This window comes from Ammospiza caudacuta, chromosome 30, assembly GCF_027887145.1.
Source record: "Ammospiza caudacuta isolate bAmmCau1 chromosome 30, bAmmCau1.pri, whole genome shotgun sequence".
Taxonomy (NCBI): domain Eukaryota; kingdom Metazoa; phylum Chordata; class Aves; order Passeriformes; family Passerellidae; genus Ammospiza; species Ammospiza caudacuta.
In genome coordinates, this window is record NC_080622.1 from 4,689,319 (window position 1) to 4,706,062 (window position 16,744).

The 16,744-nt window shown below is 59.5% G+C and overlaps 3 protein-coding genes and 1 long non-coding RNA gene across 4 annotated transcripts; all 4 read right to left on the minus strand.

Moving 5' to 3' along the window:
- Positions 1-356: 356 nt before the first annotated feature.
- On the minus strand, positions 357-8,338 carry LOC131569372 (uncharacterized). Its single transcript, XM_058821562.1, has 8 exons — positions 8,332-8,338; positions 7,349-7,393; positions 6,542-6,706; positions 3,775-4,078; positions 3,076-3,232; positions 1,859-1,970; positions 1,604-1,649; positions 357-591 (listed from the first exon to the last, which is right to left on the minus strand). The coding sequence occupies exons 1-8, from the start codon at positions 8,336-8,338 to the stop codon at positions 357-359; spliced, it is 1,071 nt and encodes a 356-aa protein (XP_058677545.1).
- A 232-nt stretch (positions 8,339-8,570) lies between these two features.
- LOC131569465 (uncharacterized) lies at positions 8,571-9,213 on the minus strand. The gene is made up of 2 exons (XR_009275791.1): positions 8,918-9,213; positions 8,571-8,846 (listed from the first exon to the last, which is right to left on the minus strand). It is a non-coding gene; the product is annotated as an uncharacterized LOC131569465 (long non-coding RNA).
- Positions 9,214-9,285: 72 nt separating this feature from the next.
- On the minus strand, positions 9,286-14,806 carry LOC131569463 (cathepsin S-like). The gene is made up of 8 exons (XM_058821679.1): positions 14,680-14,806; positions 14,133-14,323; positions 13,795-13,914; positions 13,114-13,269; positions 12,818-13,042; positions 11,655-11,820; positions 11,073-11,178; positions 9,286-10,091 (listed from the first exon to the last, which is right to left on the minus strand). Exons 2-8 carry the CDS (start codon positions 14,256-14,258, stop codon positions 9,992-9,994), a joined length of 999 nt encoding a protein of 332 aa, XP_058677662.1. The 5' UTR covers positions 14,259-14,323; positions 14,680-14,806; the 3' UTR covers positions 9,286-9,991.
- A 631-nt stretch (positions 14,807-15,437) lies between these two features.
- Positions 15,438-16,741, minus strand: RPS27 (ribosomal protein S27). Its single transcript, XM_058821740.1, has 4 exons — positions 16,691-16,741; positions 16,321-16,429; positions 15,939-16,049; positions 15,438-15,562 (listed from the first exon to the last, which is right to left on the minus strand). Exons 1-4 carry the CDS (start codon positions 16,694-16,696, stop codon positions 15,534-15,536), a joined length of 255 nt encoding a protein of 84 aa, XP_058677723.1. The 5' UTR covers positions 16,697-16,741; the 3' UTR covers positions 15,438-15,533.
- Between the last annotated feature and the right edge of the window lie 3 nt (positions 16,742-16,744).

The following is a 16,744-nucleotide window of genomic DNA, read 5'->3' on the forward strand; positions in this document are numbered from 1 at the left end:
CTCAGTTTCCCTCCCTGATGGGGGTCCCCCCCGTCCCCCGAGGCACCAAAGCGCCTCGGGAAGGGGCGGCAGAGGGGAAACTGAGGCACGGGAGGGGAAGGAGGAGGAGGAGGAGGAAAACATTCCCGAGGAAGGGATGGCGGCGGGAATGAGCGCTGGGGATCCCTTCCCCGAGCACATCCCGCGCTTTCCTTTCTTTGGCATCTTTTAGGTCCCAGAATCTGGCAAACAGCGAGCGACGGAGCCGGGGGGGGGAGAGGGGAAACTGAGGCACGGCGGAGCATCCTTGAACCCATCCCGTTCTCCCGTTTTTCCATTTTCCCGTTTTCCCGTTCTCCCGGTTTCCCGTTCTCCCGTTATCCCGGTTTCCCGCTTTCCCGCTGTCCCGTTCTCCCCTTCTCCCGTTGTTCCGTTGTCCCGCCGCGCCGCTCCCGCCCCGTTGTTGTTTTCTCCCCGGTTGTTTTTCCCCCCTCCGTTACCTTTGTCTTGCCGGTCATCCTGCGGATGAAGCTGAGGGTCCTGTCCAGGGGGGTCCCTTCCCGGCCCGGGGGGGTCCCCGCCTCCCCCGCCAGCCGCTCGCGGCTCCCGGTGCTGCGGGACGAGGATGGCGATGGGCGAGCCCGCCGGACAATCCCGGCTCTGTCCCCGCCACAACGGGGAGGAGCGAGCGTGTCCCCTCCCCGCGGCCAGCAGGGCCATACAGAGCCCCCTCCTGTCGCCTCTGCCCCCTCCGTGTCCCCTCTGCCCCCTCCGTGTCCCCCCTGTCCCCTCTGTCCCCTCCGTGTCCCCCCTGTCCCCTCCCGGGGGTCCCCCCGTGCCGCTGCCCCCCCGATTTGGGGAGCGGGGAGGGGCGTCCTGGTTGCTTGGGGACATCCTCGGAGGGGACAAAGAGCTCTTGGAGGGGACAAATCACCCCCCGGAGGGGACAAAAGCCACGCTTGGGAGGGGACAAAACGTCCTTGGAGAGGATAAATTCCCGTTTGGGGGGACAAATTCCCGTTTGGGGGGGACAGATCTCTATTGGGGGGGACAAATCCCCATTTGGGGGGGGGGATAAATCCACATTTGGGGGGACAATTCCCAATTAAGGGGGACAAATCCCCTTTGAGGGGGACAAATTCTCATTTTGGGGGGACAAATCCCCTTTTTGGGTGGGCAGCTCCCCATTGAGGGGGACAAATTCCCATTGAGGGGGACAAATTCCCATTGAGGGGGACAGATCCCCTTTGGATGGGACAAACCCCAATTGGGGGCGGACAAATCCTCATGGGGGGGACAAATCCCCATTTGAGGGGTGACAAATCCCCATTTGGGTGGGGACGAGCCACCCTGGGACATAAATCACCCTCGAAGGAGGGGACAAGATGCCCTCGGGTGGGGACAAATCACCTTCAGAGCCACTTTTGGAGGGGGCAAAACCCCATTTTTGGCAGGGCAGCGTGTCCCCATCCCTGTCCCTGCCCCCATCCCTGTCCCCAAGGCCGTCCCTGTCCCCGCGGGGCTCCGGGCCAGCCCTAATGAGGACGGCAATGGGCTGTGACAGGCGCGGGGAGGGGACAGGGACAGCGCGGGGACACTCAGGGGACACTCAGGGGACACTCACCCTCCGAGCAGGCTCTGCTGGGAGGCGAACGGGGGAATTTCGGCAGCTGGAAAAGGAAAAAAAGGAATTTAAAAAGGAGTTTAAAAGGTGGCGATGAGCTGGGGGCGGAGGGGGTGATAATTAACTAATTAACTGCGGCGGCAGCGCCATCGATTCTGGGTCGTTAGCGGGGAGGTCGGAGCAGGGACAGCGCCAGGGGGGACACGAGGGTCCCTCCACGGGGGGACAGACGGACGGACGGACGGACAGACTCACCCTCCTGGCCGGGGACGCTGGCCGGGATGACACCGAGGGACGCGGATTTGAAACGGGACCAGCCCCGGCAGCGCGGCCCGGCCCGGGGCGCCGGGAGCCGCCTGGCGTCCTCCTGCCGGCGGGGACAGCGACAGTGGTGGCACTGCCACCCTCCCGCCCCGACAGCGGTCCCCAGGTGGAAGCGGCTGCCGGGGGCAAGGAGCGTCCTGGGCACTCGGGGCGGTGGCAAAGCCACCGGGGATGGCGGCAAAGGCACGAGGAGAGTGACAAAGGCACCAGGACTGTGGCAGAGCCACTCAAGGTGGTGACAAAGTCACTCTGGGCAATGGCAAACCGGCAGGACCGCGGCAAAGCCGCCCGGGATGGTGGCAAAGGCGCAAGGACGACGCCAAAGCCACCAGGACGACGCCAAAGCCGCTCAAGATGGTGACAAAGCCTCGCAGGACAATGACAAAATCACTCTGGGCAATGGCAAACCAGCAGGACGATGGCAAAGCCACCTGAGGTGATGGCAAAGCCACCCAAAGCGGCGACAGCCTCACCCCAAATGATGCCAGAGCCACTCAGGATGGTGATAAAACCACTTGGGGTGACAACAAAGCCACCAGGAGGATGCCCAAGCCACTCAAGGGGGTGACAAAGTCTCTCAGGACAATGGCAAAGCCACTCTGGGCAATGGCAAAGGCGCAAGGAGAGTGACAAAGCCACCGGGACTGTGGCAGAGCCACTCAAGGTGGTGACAGAGTGTCTCAGGACAATGACAAACCAGCAGGACGATGGCAAAGCCACCTGGGATGATGGCAAAGCCACTCAGAGCGGTGACAGGCTCACCCCAAATGATGGCAAAGTCACTCAGGACGATGACAAAGCCACCCGGGACGGACAGCAAAGCCACCAGGATGTGACCAAAGCCACCAGGATGTGACCAAAGCCACCCAGGACGGACAGCAAAGCCACCAGGATGTGACCAAAGCCACCAGGATGTGACCAAAGCCACCCAGGACGGACAGCAAAGCCACCAGGATGTGACCAAAGCCACCAGGATGTGACCAAAGCCACCCAGGACGGACAGCAAAGCCACCAGGATGTGACCAAAGCCACCAGGATGTGACCAAAGCCACCAGGATGTGCCTTTGCCCCGGTGCTCCCCTCCCCGGTGTCCCCTCCCCTGGCTCGGGTGGCCGCTGGGTGGCCCCGAGGTGACAGGAGGGTCCCACCTGTGCCCGCCTCACGTCGGCCTCGTCGTCGTCGTCCTGCGAGAGCAGCGAGTCCAGCTCGTCACTGCTGTGCACCAGGGGGGCTCTCCGGGGGTCCCGGGGGCGCCCACAGAGCCCCCCCAGCTGCTCCGCGCTGGAACCCAGCTCGGGGCTCCTGCTGGGGGGGCACGCGGGGAAAGTCACCCCCAAAGCGGCTCCTCGAGGGGGGCACGGCCCCAAAGAGGGTCCCCGAGGGGTGAGCAGGGAATCTGGGGTGTCCCCACTCAGGCAGGGATGCACGGAGGGTCCCAATCCCCAAATTTGGGGGGCTCAGGGATGCAGGAAGATCCCCGACCCCGCTGGAATTGGGGGGTGTCCCTACCGAGGCAGGGATGGATCCCAGTTTGGGTTTGGGGGTCTTGGGGACGCGGGAAGGTCCCGACCCCGCTGGATTTGGGGGTCAGGGCTGGGGGTGTCCCCACGCAAAGCAGGGATGCACAGAGGGTCCCAGTTTGGGTTTGGGGGGCTCAGGGATGCAGGAAGACCCCCGAGCCCACTGGATTTGGGGATGTCCCCACCCAGGCAGGGATGGATCCCAATCCCCGTGTTTGGGGGGGCTCAGAAGACCCCAGACTCCCCAGTCCCCGGGTTTGGGGGCTCAGAAGACCCCCCGACCCCTCTGGATTTGGGGGGTGACGGTGTCCCGGGGTCCCCCCGTACCTGAGCTGCCCGTAGCCCGCCATGCCCCGCGGTTCCTTGCCCGGTTCCCAGCTGTGCCTCCGGAAAGGGTCCGGGGAGCTCCGCAGGGCCCGGGGTCTGCGCAGAGGGATCCGCCCTTCATCCTCCTCCTCCTCCTCATCCTCATCCCAGGCCGTGCCGGGCTCCAGGACGGACACGCAGCGGCGCCTCGGGGGCGGGAGCCCCCCGTAGGGCTCTGGGGTGACTTGGGGGGGCTCCAGGATTTTGGGGTGTTCCAGGATTTTGGGGTGCTCCAGGATTTTGGGGTGCTCCTGGTGGCCGGACGCTGCAGGAAGGGGGAAGGGAGGGGTTGAGGGGGGTCCAGCCCAGCCCTGAGGGGATTTTGGGGGGTCTCAGCCGGAGCAGGGGGGGCGTTTCTGTCTCCCCGCGGTGCTGGAGGGTCCCCAAAGCCCCCAGGGGGGGCGGGAAAGTCAAAATTCACTCCCCCTGCCCGAGGCTGAGCTCTTGTGGTTATTCATTAAACTGGGAGGAATTCGGGAAGGGAGCAGAGAGGCGGGGAAGGGGAAAATGGGAAAATGATGGGAAAGTGGGAAAATGGGACTGGGAAAGGGAGAGGGACTGGGAATGGAATGGGACTGGGAATGGGAAATGGGAATGGGGACAGGAATGGGAAAATGGGGAAATGGGGAAAAAAATGGGAAAATGGGTTTGGGAATGGCTACGGGAATAGGAATGGGAGTGGGGATGGGAAGTGGAAATGAGAAAATGGGAATGGGAAGGGGAAAATGAGAAAATGGGAAAATGGGAAAATGGGATTGGGAATGGGAAAGGAATGGGAATGGGAGTGGGAGTGAGAATGGGAGAGGGAGAGGAAATAGGAATGGGAATGAATGGGAAGATGGGAATGGGAGAGGAAATAGGGAAATGGGAATGGGATTGGGAAATGGGAGAGGGAATGGGAAAAGGATTGGGAATGGGAAAAGGATTGGGAATGGGAAAAGGATTGGGAATGGGACTCCCCACCGCAGGGGGACCCCGCAAGGATGCAGCTCATCCGAGCCCCCAAATTCCCACCCCTGACGGGAGGGATAAACCCCCCAGAGTGGGGAAGGGGCCCAGGGGGCTTTAGAGGGACTGGGGGGTCTGGAATGGGATCTTGGAATGGGACCTGGGGTGGGTTTGGGATGGGGCTGGGAGAGGCTGTGGGATGGGAACACAGCGGGGTTTGGGGTGGGATCTGAGCGGGGTTTGGGGTGGGATCTGAGTTGGGATCTGAGCGGGTTTTGGGGTGGGATCTGAGCGGATTTTGGGGTGGGATCTGAGTTGGGATCTGGGGGATTTCAGCCTGGCCATAGCCCCTAAAAGGCCCCACGAGACCGGGAAACCCCTGGGAATCCTGACCCCCTCCCAAAATCCCGACATCCCCCCAGAACCCCGAGCCAGCCGCTCCTGCTGGGATCCCCTCCTGGATCCTGGGCTGCTCCCGATGGATCCCCCCAGTCCCCGTGCCCCAGCCCAGTGCCACAATCCCCAAATCCCAGCCCCACATCCTGGCCTGGCCAGACTCACCCCGCTGGGGACAGGGAGGGCACTGGGATGAGCTGGGATGAGCTGGGATGAGCTCAGCCGTTTTTCCTGTTTTTACATTCCCAGCCCGGTCAGCTGATGTTAAAAAAAAAGAAAACAACAAAAAAAAAAAAAAAAAAAAAAAAAAACAACAAAAAAAAAACCAAATAAAAACCACCCCGTTTTCCTTTGTGGATCTGCCCTTGGATCTGCCGGGGATCGGCCACAAACGCGGGATAATAAACATGGAATCATAAATAAATGAGGAGAGGAGCGTGGCCACGGCTCCAGGGGAAAAGCACAGGCACGGCTCTTCCCAAGGACCCACGAGACTCCCCCCACGCAGATTTTGGGGTTCCCGAGCTCATCCAGGTGCAGGAAAGCAGCCGGGATGTGCAGGAGCTTCCCTGAGCCTGCCGGGAATCTCAGGATGCAAATTCAAACTCCGGAGCAGGGAAAGGGAAATCCTGCAGCAGATCCCCCCAAAATCCCAATTCCGGGGACAGATCCCCCTAAATCCCCATCCTGGGGATAGCCCTCCCAAATTCCTGGGGGCAGTCCCCCCAAATCCCAATCCTGGGGGAGGCTCCAGCCCCCAAATCTGGATCCAGCCCCAAATCCCCCAAATCCCGGTCCTGGGGACAGATCCCTCCCCGAATCCTGATCCTGGGGGACAGCTCCCCAAAATCCCGACCTTGGGGACATCTTCACCCCTAAATCCCGATCGTGCAGCAGCTCCCCTCAAATCCCAGTTCCGGGAACAGCCGCCCCCCAAACCCCGATCCTGGGGGCAGCTCCAGCCCCAAATCCCGATCCCACTCCCAAATCCCGATCTTGGGGACTGCTCCCCCAAAATCCCGGTGCTGGGGACATCTTCCTTCCCTCCAAACCCCTATCCTGAGGGCAGCTCCAGCCCCAAATCCCAATTCTGGGGACATTTCCCCCCCCAAATCCCGGTCCTGGGGGCAGCCCCAAAATGTTGGCTGAGAGTGGCCAGTTTGGATCCCGACCGGGACTCGGGAACAGCGGGATAGCACCGGGATAAGGCCGGGATAGCACCGGGATAAGGCCGGGATAGCACCGGGACAACGCCGGACCGGGAATTTCGGGCGCTGCTCCGAGCTGGGAATGGCCAAACTCATACCGGGGTGGGTGTGCCGGGATTCCCGGAGGGGTTCGGAACCCGGGGGGGCTCCGGTGTTTTCCCAGCACCGTCCGGTACCGGCGGGGAACGATCGGCGGGGGATTCCCCATCCCGGGGGCGCTGGAGGGAACCGGGACCGCGACCTCGGGGGGACCACGGGGAAGGTGGCCGGGGGGGGGGGCTCAGAGGGGATTTTGGGGTGTCCTGCTGTCCCCAGGTCACGCCGGGTCACCCCGGTCCTACCTGCGGGTGACGGGAGCGGGGGTTGAGCTCGGTGCCGGGCGGAAATTCCCAAATTCCCAATTAATTCCCAAATTCCCAGTTCCCAATTCCCAACGAGGTCCCGGCGGTTCCCGAGGAGGGGTCCCGGCCCCGCGCCCCCTCCCCCTTCCTCGCTGTCGCCTCCCGCACTCCAAACGAAGCAGGAACCACCCGGCCGAGCGGAGCCTTTTCCCTGTTAACCCTTTGTGCCGCAGCTCCGGGGGTGCCGCTGCCGCTCCCCAAATCCCGAACCGCTCCCTGTTCCCCCCCCCCAGCCCTCGGCACCCCCCGATTCCCTTTCCCAGCGATTTTCAGGGATCGGGAACAGCCCCCGCGCCGCCCTCGGGGTGAAACTCTCCCTTCCCCGCTCTCCCCGAGATCCTTCCCATGGGATTTGTGGGTGATTCAGCCGGGAACCCCCAAAACCCCGCAGGGCAGGGCGGGGCTGGCTCCGTGCCTCAGTTTCCCTGCCCCAAAGGCAAGAATTCCTTCACCCCCACTGGAATATTCCCATTTTTCCCGACCCGCAGCCTGCAGAACCCCACATCCCACGGGGCTGAACCCCAAATCCACGGCGCTGCCCCCCCACCCCCACCTTGTCCCGGTTCCGCACGGGTCACACACCTCGGGCGATGCCAGCGCAGCCGGATCCAGGCGGGATTTCATCTCCTGGGAAAAACCGGCCCGGAACGGGTTAATCCCGGCTGCACCGGCTCCATCCCGCTCCGGAGGCACCTGCGGGCCCCCAGCGCCCCGATTCCCACCAAAGGGAATATCCGGGAGAGTGGAAAGCTCCGGGTTCTCCTCGCCGGCAGAAATCCCAGGAAAATCCCAAATTTTCGCCCCCTCCGGAGCCAAACGGCCCCGGGTTCCGTCTCCCTGCGGGTATTCCCGGGGATTTGTCCCGCCGGGAAGGTGTTTGTTTAAACAAGCGGGCGGAACGGGGACCTTTGTGCGGGATTCGGGAGGTGCCAGGAGGTGCCAACTCCCCGGACACGAGCCCTGCCCGTTCCCGAAGCTTTTCCAGGGATTTCCTCGGGAATTCTCTCTCCCAGGGCAGGGATTGAGTGAGTCTCCTTTCCCCAGGTTTTTTGGGGGTTAAATTTTGGCCTCGCGGTTTCCTGGTTCTGCGGGTCCGCCCCGCGGCGCTTGTGTGCATAAACCTTTGGAATTAGGGTGGAATTTGGGAAGCTGGGGCTTGAATTCCTGGATGGAGGCGGGAATGGGGTCTTTGGGTCCTTGCCGAGCAAAGCTATGACCCCACAGAGGGACAAAAACTCCTTCCCCAAAACTCCAGAAACATTCCAGGTGTGGAATCTTTCTGTTTTCCAACCTGAATAATTCCATGATTTCCAAGGGAATTCTGGAATTTTCTCCTCCTCACCAGGGTCCTTTATTGGGGGGGGGGGGGGGGGTTCATCCTTCCCGATGCCGCAGCTCCTCCCCCCGAAATCCAGGGAGGTGCCAGGATTTGGGATCCAACGGGGACAACTCCTTTTCCCAACAAAAACTCGCCCTAAATCCCAATGCGGCCGCTGGGAATGAGCCACCCGCGCCCCTTTTCCAGCTGGAAATCCCATGGGAAGGGCAGCTGGGACCATCCTTACCCCTCATCCCGGCGCTCCGATGCTCCCGGCTGCTCGGATCCCCCCCGGCAAGGGAGGGCTGGGATCCGGGGGTGAGGAATTCCAGCCTTGGGGACATTGTTTAGGGACAAAAGGGACAAAAGGGACACTGTTCCCTCGGGATCTCCATCCACCAACACGGAATTCTCGGCTGTGGGGTGATGGGAGCCACCAAATGTTGGGATTTTTGGGGGGGGGGGATTATCTCCCAAATATCGGGATTTTTGAGGCAGCAAGATGCAAATCTTTTATTTCCCATGGAATATCTGCAATCCCAGCAGCGTCACACTGGGGAGGGAAATCGATGTCCGGCATCGCAGCAGCTCCAGAGGGAGGAACCCATGATCCCAGTGATCCCAGTGATCCCAGTACCAGATCCCAATGATCTCTGTGATCCCAGCGATTCCTGTGATCCCAGTACCCAATTCCAACGACCTCTGTGATCTCAGTACCTGATCCCAGTGATCCCAATTATCCTGGCACCCAATCCCAATGACCTCTGTGATCTCAGTACCTGATCCCAGTGATCCCAGTGATCCCAGTCATCCTGGTCCCCAATCCCAATGACCTCTGTGATCTCAGTACCTGATCCCAGTGATCCCAGTGATCCCAATTATCCCAATTATCCTGGCACCCAATCCCAATGATCTCTGTGATCCCAGTACCTGATCCCAGTGATCCCAGTGATCCCAGTCATCCTGGTACCCAATCCCAATGACCTCTGTGATCCCAGCACATGATCTCTGTGATCCCTGGGATTCCTGGGATTCTGATGTTGGGATCCCAGTGACCCCAGTGATCCCTGTGATCCCAGTACCAGATCCCAATGATCTCTGTGATCCCAGCACCTGATCTCTGTGATCCCTGGGATTCCTGGGATCCTGATAATGGGATCCCAGTAATCCCAGTGATCCCAATGATCCTTGTGATCCCAATTCCAATGATCCCTGTGAACCCAGTGATCCTTGTACCTGATCCCCATGACCCTGTGCCTGATCCCAATGATCCCACTATCCAATTGCAGTGATCCCAGTGATCCCTGTGAGCCCAGTGATCCCAATGATCCTGGTACCCAATCCCAATGATCCTGTGATCCCATTTCATGATCCAAACGATCCCTGTGATGCCAATGATCCCAGTACTCAATCCCAGTGACCCCTGTGGTCCCATTACCTGATCCCAATGAACCCCGTGCCTGATCCCAGTGATCCCAGTGACCCCTGTGGTCCCAGTACCCAATCCCAGTGATCCCAGTGACCCCTGTGGTCCCAGTGCCCAATCCCAGTGATCCCAGTGATCCCAACGACACCTACGATCCCACTACCCGCTCCCTGTTGCCCCTGTGACCAATCCCTGCAGGAATCACCATTTTACTCCCAAACCCCCACATTTCCACCAAAAACAAACTCCCTGATGCTTATCAACAACATTTCCCCATCCCACACTCCGGATCCCCTCCCAACCCACGGATCCAACCACCAGACAATGCCCAGCGCTGGAAAGCGACCCTGGAAGTAGAGGAATCCATTGAATCCATGGAAATCTGGAGCTCTGGGGAGGTGCCTGGAGTGCAGGTGCAGACCAGGTCCAGAGCAGGTCCAGAGCAGGTCCAGAGCAGGTCCAGAGCAGGTCCAGATCGGGTCTAGATGAGCGGGTAGGAGGCGTAGCTGGCGATGCCGCAGAGGTTGGAGGCGTTACGGGCCATGCGGATGTACCCGGCGTCCCCGAAATGCACGCCCCAGCTTTGGGAACAGGGAGAAGAAAACAGGGAAAAATCCTCATTTTTTTTAAAGGAGAAGGTGCCAGAATCCTGGGATTCATGGAACTATTCAGTGTGGAAACCCAGGGCACCACAGGGAATATTTCTCTGTTTGCTCTGAGGTGTTCTGACGCCCAGGGGGAGCACTGATTTTGACCCTCATTCATGGAGAAAGTTTTCTAAACTTCAAGACAGACTAAAATCCACAAAAATGTGAAATTATAGAGAGCAGTGTAGAGGCATCACTTGGTGAGAAATTGAGATTTTGGGATTTTTAGTATGCAAGATGGAGGGCACAGGGTGTCATCCTGGATTTCTTCTCCAGGCTTCTTCTTCATGGGTTTGGGTGGCATTTTGTAATTGGGCGGAAAAATCCACATTGGGATCAGTTATTGGGTTAAAAGGGGAAATAATTTAGGTGTCAGTTCTTAATTGGATAGTTTAGTCTTAAAAGACCTTGGAACAAGAGATTGTTGGCCATTTTGTGCCTTGCTGCCCAACTCACAGTAGTGAGATTGTTTTACTGATAAGAAATAATAAACACAATAATAAACACTTGAGTCACAATATGAATTATTGTCTCAAGTGCCTCCAGTCCAGACCCAGAGAAACTCACAACTGGTACCACCACAATTTGGGTTGGAAAAGTCCTCAGAAATCACAAAGTTCAACTGTCCCCGAGGCTGCTAAGGCCACCACCATGGGAATGTGTCCCCAAGTGCCACATCCACATGGATTTGGGCAGCTCTAAACACAAAATCCTGGCATTATGGAGTGGGTTGGGCCAGAATGGACCTTATGGATCATCGTTCCAACCCCCCCATGGGTGAAGAAGCACCTGGACAAGGCCCTGAGGGACGAGGTGGGAGTTTTGGGGTGTCCAGGGCTGGGAGTTGGACTATTTGTGGGTCTCCACCCAGCTGGGAATGTTCCAGAATTCCCTGTGGATGCTCTGGGTTTTTACCTGTTCTTCACCAGCCAATATTCCTTGTTTTCCAGGGAGCCGTATCCCACCACCAGCACGGCGTGGTTCAGCTTCTCCTGCGAGCACTGGGGGTCGTCAAACACACCTGGGGAGGGAGAAAATTCAGAATTCCAACGGATCCCAGCCTCCCTCCAGGAATTCACCACCAGCCTCCCAAACCCCACCCAAATTCCCAATGATACCTCTCACCAGGATTCTGGGGTGAAAGACAGGAAGAAGGTGGGTTTGGAAGGTTGGAAGGATTCTGGAAAGAAAGGAAGAAGATGAATTTGGAAAGTTGGAAGGATTCTGGAAAGAAAGTGGATTTGGAAGGTTGGAAGGATTCTGGAGTGAAAGAAAGGAAGAAGGTGGATTTGGAAGGTTGGAAGGATTCTGTTGGAATGTTGGAAGGATTCTGGAAAGAAAGGAAGAAGGTGGATTTGGAAGGTTGGAAGGATTCTGCAAAGAAAGTGGATTTGGAAGGTTGGAAGAGCCCTAAAGGCCTCAAGACCATCTCACTCCAGCCTCCCTCCAGGAATTAACCCAAAAATCCCCGAATTCCGCCCAATCCGGAGGCCTCACCGGAGCGGTAGAGGAAGAAGCTGGGCCGGGTGGCGTCGATGGCCACGGCCACGGGGCCCACGGTGGCCACGGCGTCCCTGAGCGCGGCCTCGTCGCCCTCGGGCAGCTCCACGAAGCGGGAGCAGGAGGCGGCACGGGCGGAGGCGTTGTAGTGGCACGTCCCGTTCTGACGGGAAACGGGGGAAAAAAACGGGAAACGGGAATGAGGTGGGAAATGGGAATGAACCGGGAAATGGGAATGAACCGGGAAATGGGAAGGAGATTGGAAATGGGAAGGAGATTGGAAATGGGAAGGAGATGAGAAATAGGAAGGAGATGGGAAATGGGAAGGAGATGGGAAATGGGAAGGAGATGGGAAATGGGAATAAACCAGGAAACGGGAATGAGCTGAGAAACGGAAACGAGACAGGAAACGAGGACGAGCCAAGGAACAGAAATGAGCTGGGAAACGGGGATGAGACAAGAAATAGGAACAAGTCTAGAGACGGGAACCAGCCAGAAAATGGGAACAAGTCAAGAAATGGGAATGAGCCAGGAAATGGGAATGAGCCAATGGGATCCAGGAGCATTCCCAGACCCCCGCCTGAGCCCCTCCAGTCCCGCCTTCTCCATCCTTGGTTTGTTTCTCGCAGGATTCTCTGTCCTTTTTCCTCAAAAACATTCAAAATTCCAACCCCATCCTGGGGTTGGTTCCCCTTCCCAATCCCAAATCCAGCACAAGCCTGCATCGTCATCCTCCTCTTCCCTGGAGCCACCATCCTCATCCTCCCTATCCACAGATGCTTCTCATTTCCTCCAGACCCCAGGAACAGCTTTTCCCACTGTAGCTCCACGTTCGGAGAGTTAATTCCCACTTTTTCTTGGATTGAGCTGTTGTTGCTCTGACCCATTTCCTGGAATCGTGTTTTCAGGAGGCTCCTGACCCATTTTTCCCTCCCCTCCAGCTCGTTGCTTAAGAAATGGTGAAATAACCAGGTAGGAATTCCAGCTCGCGGTCCAGTCACTCCCCTCCAAACCATCCCAAAGTTCCTGGCCTGGCTTTGGGTCCTGAGGTGCCACCAGAAAACCGAGGCAGGGGGAATCGGATGGGAGAGGAGGGAGCAAAACAGGAACAGGGTGAGGTTTCCATGAGTTTTCCAGGAAAAGAGGTTTTCCAGGCCCACCTGAGCCGTGTAGGGATAGGACTCCTCGGACTCGATGCCGCCGTTGTCGATGATGTACTGGAACGCGTCCGTCATGAACCCGCCGGCGCAGCCCTTGTTCCCGTACATCCCGGAGCAATCCACCAGGTTCTGGACGCTCAGGGACACCAAATTCCCGGTTTTCAGCTTCAGCTGCGCCTCCAGCGCTCCCACGGCGCTGAAGGCCCAGCAGGATCCGCAGGCGCCCTGCGGAGGAGGCGGGAGAGGCTCAGGAGCCGCCGTGGGGAGCGGCGGGAGGATCCCGGGGCGAGGCTCACCTGGTTCTTCACCTCGGTCACACAGCCCTTGTCCCGCCAGTCCAGAGCCTCGGGGATGTCCCCAACAGGCCGGGGTCGGGCTGGGAATGCAGAATTCCGGCGGGGACGGGGATGGAGCTGGAGCCCCGTCAGCGATGCTGCCACCTCCTCGCTGGTCTGGTGGGAAGGAGAATCCCAGAGGGTGACTCCTGCTCTCTGTCAGCCCCACATGAGGGTGGTGCGGGATTTCTGAGGTGGAATTGGCTGTGGGGTATCCTCAACTCTTTGTTTTTCCATTTAATTTCAAGATTTTAATCAGAAAAGGAAAAGCTCAGCTCCAGCTCCCCAAATCCCTGGAAACTGGGTTATAAACCCCCTCCAAATTTGGGACACAGAAGAGGGATGATCCATAAATATCCCAAATGACCAGGACAGCTCCCGTGTGCCCCAAATTCCACCCCAGGGAGCTCTTTCCTCACAGAATTCCTCACAGAATTCCAGACACCTCCCGTGTGTCCCAAATCCCACCCCAAGGAGCTCTTTCCTCACAGAATTCCAGAGCAGCCTGTCTCTGGCTGCTGGATCCCACCAGAGCGGGCTGAGGGGGATGTCAGGAATTTTCCCACCCCAGACCCACCAAAAGCCAGGTCCAGTCCCCCTCCAGGGCAATTCCAGAGGGCTGGAACCGCTGCCAGCACCCACCATGTCCCCCAGGTGGTTCATGCCCAGCGTGTAGGAGCGGAGCCCCAGGGAGTGCTCCAGGTTGTGGAGGGTCACCAGCCACAGGTTCTTCTCCCACGTCAGGCGACGGAGCAAATCCTCCTGCAATTCCAGCAGGGCCCTGTCAGAGCCGGGACAGCCCCTCCAGAGCCTTCCCACCCCAGTTCATCCCAGTAAAAGCCGTCGGGAGCCCCAGCTGGCTCATCCCTGGAGAGCGGCCGCGCTCGGAACGCCGTCGGATCTTCTCCAACCAGGAGAGCCCCAGAAAATCCTGGGATGTTCCCCGGACGTTCCCAGCTCCCATCCTATCACATTCGCACCTGGGGGTGATATTCCTTGCCGTAGGATTTTTTCCAGAGCTCCCAGTGCCGGTCCAGCGCGGGGTCGGGGTGTCCCAGGGCCAGCACCAGCAGGGCCAGGAGGGCGGCGGGAGCCAGCGGCTCCATCCCGGGATTCGGAGCAGGAGCCGAGGGCTCGGAGCCGGGATTGACCCCTCGGTGACAAATCCGGTCTGGGCAGGGAGGTGACAACACCCCGGTGGTGACCTGGTGGTGCCACCGGCCCGCCCGGACACGCAGCACTAAATTCCCTGCAGGGGAGAATCCCGGAGCCAGCCCCGTGTCCGTGAGGACAGGCCAGGACACATCCGAGCTGCTGGGACAAATCCATGCCCAAAAATCCCCAAAATTCCCTGGTTTTACCCGAGCAGTGCCCCCCAGGATGGGATACACCGGCAATCCCACAATCCAGGTGGAGGTTTGGGATAAAACAGACCCCCAAACCCCCACAAATCCACTTGTCCCCGAGTTTTACTTCCTCCAAGGGCTCCTGGGGTGGGGATTAAAACATCAAAGCCGCCCAAATTACCTCCAGAAGCTGCTCCGGGCTGGCTCCGACCTCCAGCGCCGGCAGGAGGGGCTGGGGAGGGGATCTGGGGATTCGGGCTCGGATCCGGAGCGTTCCCGGCGCCGGCACGCCGGGATTTGGGGCGCGGGGCAGCGGCGCCGTGGGGAGAAATCACGAGCCAGGAAATGAGGGAATGAGGAACCGAAAGTCCCAAGTTCGATTTCAGTTCAGCTCTGAGGGGCCAGCGGGGCGAGAGCTTCCAGAAAACACCCAAGGAGGGAGGGAGGGAGGGTTTGTTGTTTCAGCACCCCAAAAATGCGGAGTGAGAGCGGGGTCACAGCTCGGGGTGGATTTGGGGAGCTCCAGGTGGGAATGGGGAGAGCCGAGCCCCCAGTTCACCCCACCAGAGCCAGATCTGGGGAAAACATCCTGGTAATTCCCCTCCAGATGGGAAAAGAGGGGTGGGAGGAGGATCCATAATAGGATCAGAGCACTGATCCACGTTAGCATCAGCGTGGGGAGCATGAAACATGGATATTCCCAGTTCCTCCAGTTAAACCACACACAGAAAAGGTTTATCCAGGTGGAACTCCCAATTGAGCATCCCCACAAGGACAGGAAGGAGACTTGTCCCACCCCAGGGTGGTGGTGGCACCACCTGGATTGAGAATCACGGAATGCTTTGGGAAGGGACAGCAGGGACAGTCCCAGGAAGGAATTCCCTCCCCGCATGCCCAAACCCCGCAGTGTCCCTGCAGCCAAGAACCAGACCTGACCCATTTTGGGTATTTTATCCAAAATTTATTAGCGGGAAGCGGAGGGGGCGACAGGGACAGGGCGGAATTCCCGTGTGTCTCCGTGGCATCCCGGCTGCCTCAGTGCTGCTTCCTCCGGAACGAGCAGCCTGGGGAGCAAACACAGACCTGGCAATGCTGCATCGCTCTGGAAACGGGAATTCCACCTCTTCCAACCCGAATTCTGGGGAATTCTGATGGCAAAAGCTTCCAAAACAGCCCAAATTCCAAACCTCTCCTTGGAATTCCAACCCTCCAGCAGAATTCCAAAACTACCGAGGGGGGAGTCAGCCCCGCTGAGGTCCCAAATCGCCCCACCCCAAACAGGAACCAGCCCCTCCAGTGGGGTCCACACCGCGTCCCCCCACCCCAAAATCCCCAAATCCCCCCAGGCCTTCCTTGCACGGCACCTTCCCATGGAGCAGCCCCGGATTCCTCCATCCCCTCCCACCCTCGGTATTCCCAAAGCCCCCTCGGGATACCCACCCTCGGTGAGCCGAGCCTTGCCCCCCGTGGGCTGGCACAGCACCGTGGAGCAGCCCACGCAGAGCACCACGGTCTGGGCATGGCTGAACACGGTCGTGATCTTGTAACAGCCTGCGGGGACAGCGTGGGGACAGCGGAGTTATCGGGGGGGACACGGGCAGGGGGACCGGGACACGTGGAGGGTCACGGAGAGACAACGGGACAAGGCAGGAAACGCGTGAAGGGACACGAAAGGGGGACACCGGGAGGGACACGGAGGGAGAGCCCGGTGGGAAACGGGGAAGGACACGAAAAGACGGCGGGACACAGGGAAATAAAGACATGGAAGGGCAAAGAGAGAGCGGGGACAACAGCGGGACACGGGGAGACCCTCGATGCCCACCGGGGCACTTGACGTCCATGAAGTACGAGTTGGGGCTCTGCACCAGCCGCTTCTTCTTATGCTTGCGCTTCTCCTCCTCGGGAGACGGGTGCAACAGGTCCTTGGCGAGCTGCGGGGACACCGGGATCGGTCAGTCCTGAGGACACCGCGATCGCTCCCGCTCCCCCCACCCTCTGTCCCCTCACGCCGCTGCCGCCATCTTGGGGCTCCCGCGTTCGCGCTCCTCGCCCTCAGCGCCCCGCGCGCCCCCGGCCCCGCCGCCTTCCCCGCGCCTTCCCCGCGCCCTCCCGCCCCTCCCTGGCCCCGCCGGGCGCGGTTCCGGGGCGGCCGCGGGGGCGGCGGAGCCCGGGCAGGATCGGGCCGCACTCACAGGCATGGCGGCGGCGGCGTGAGGGGCCGGAAAGGGACGGGCTCAGCCCCGCAG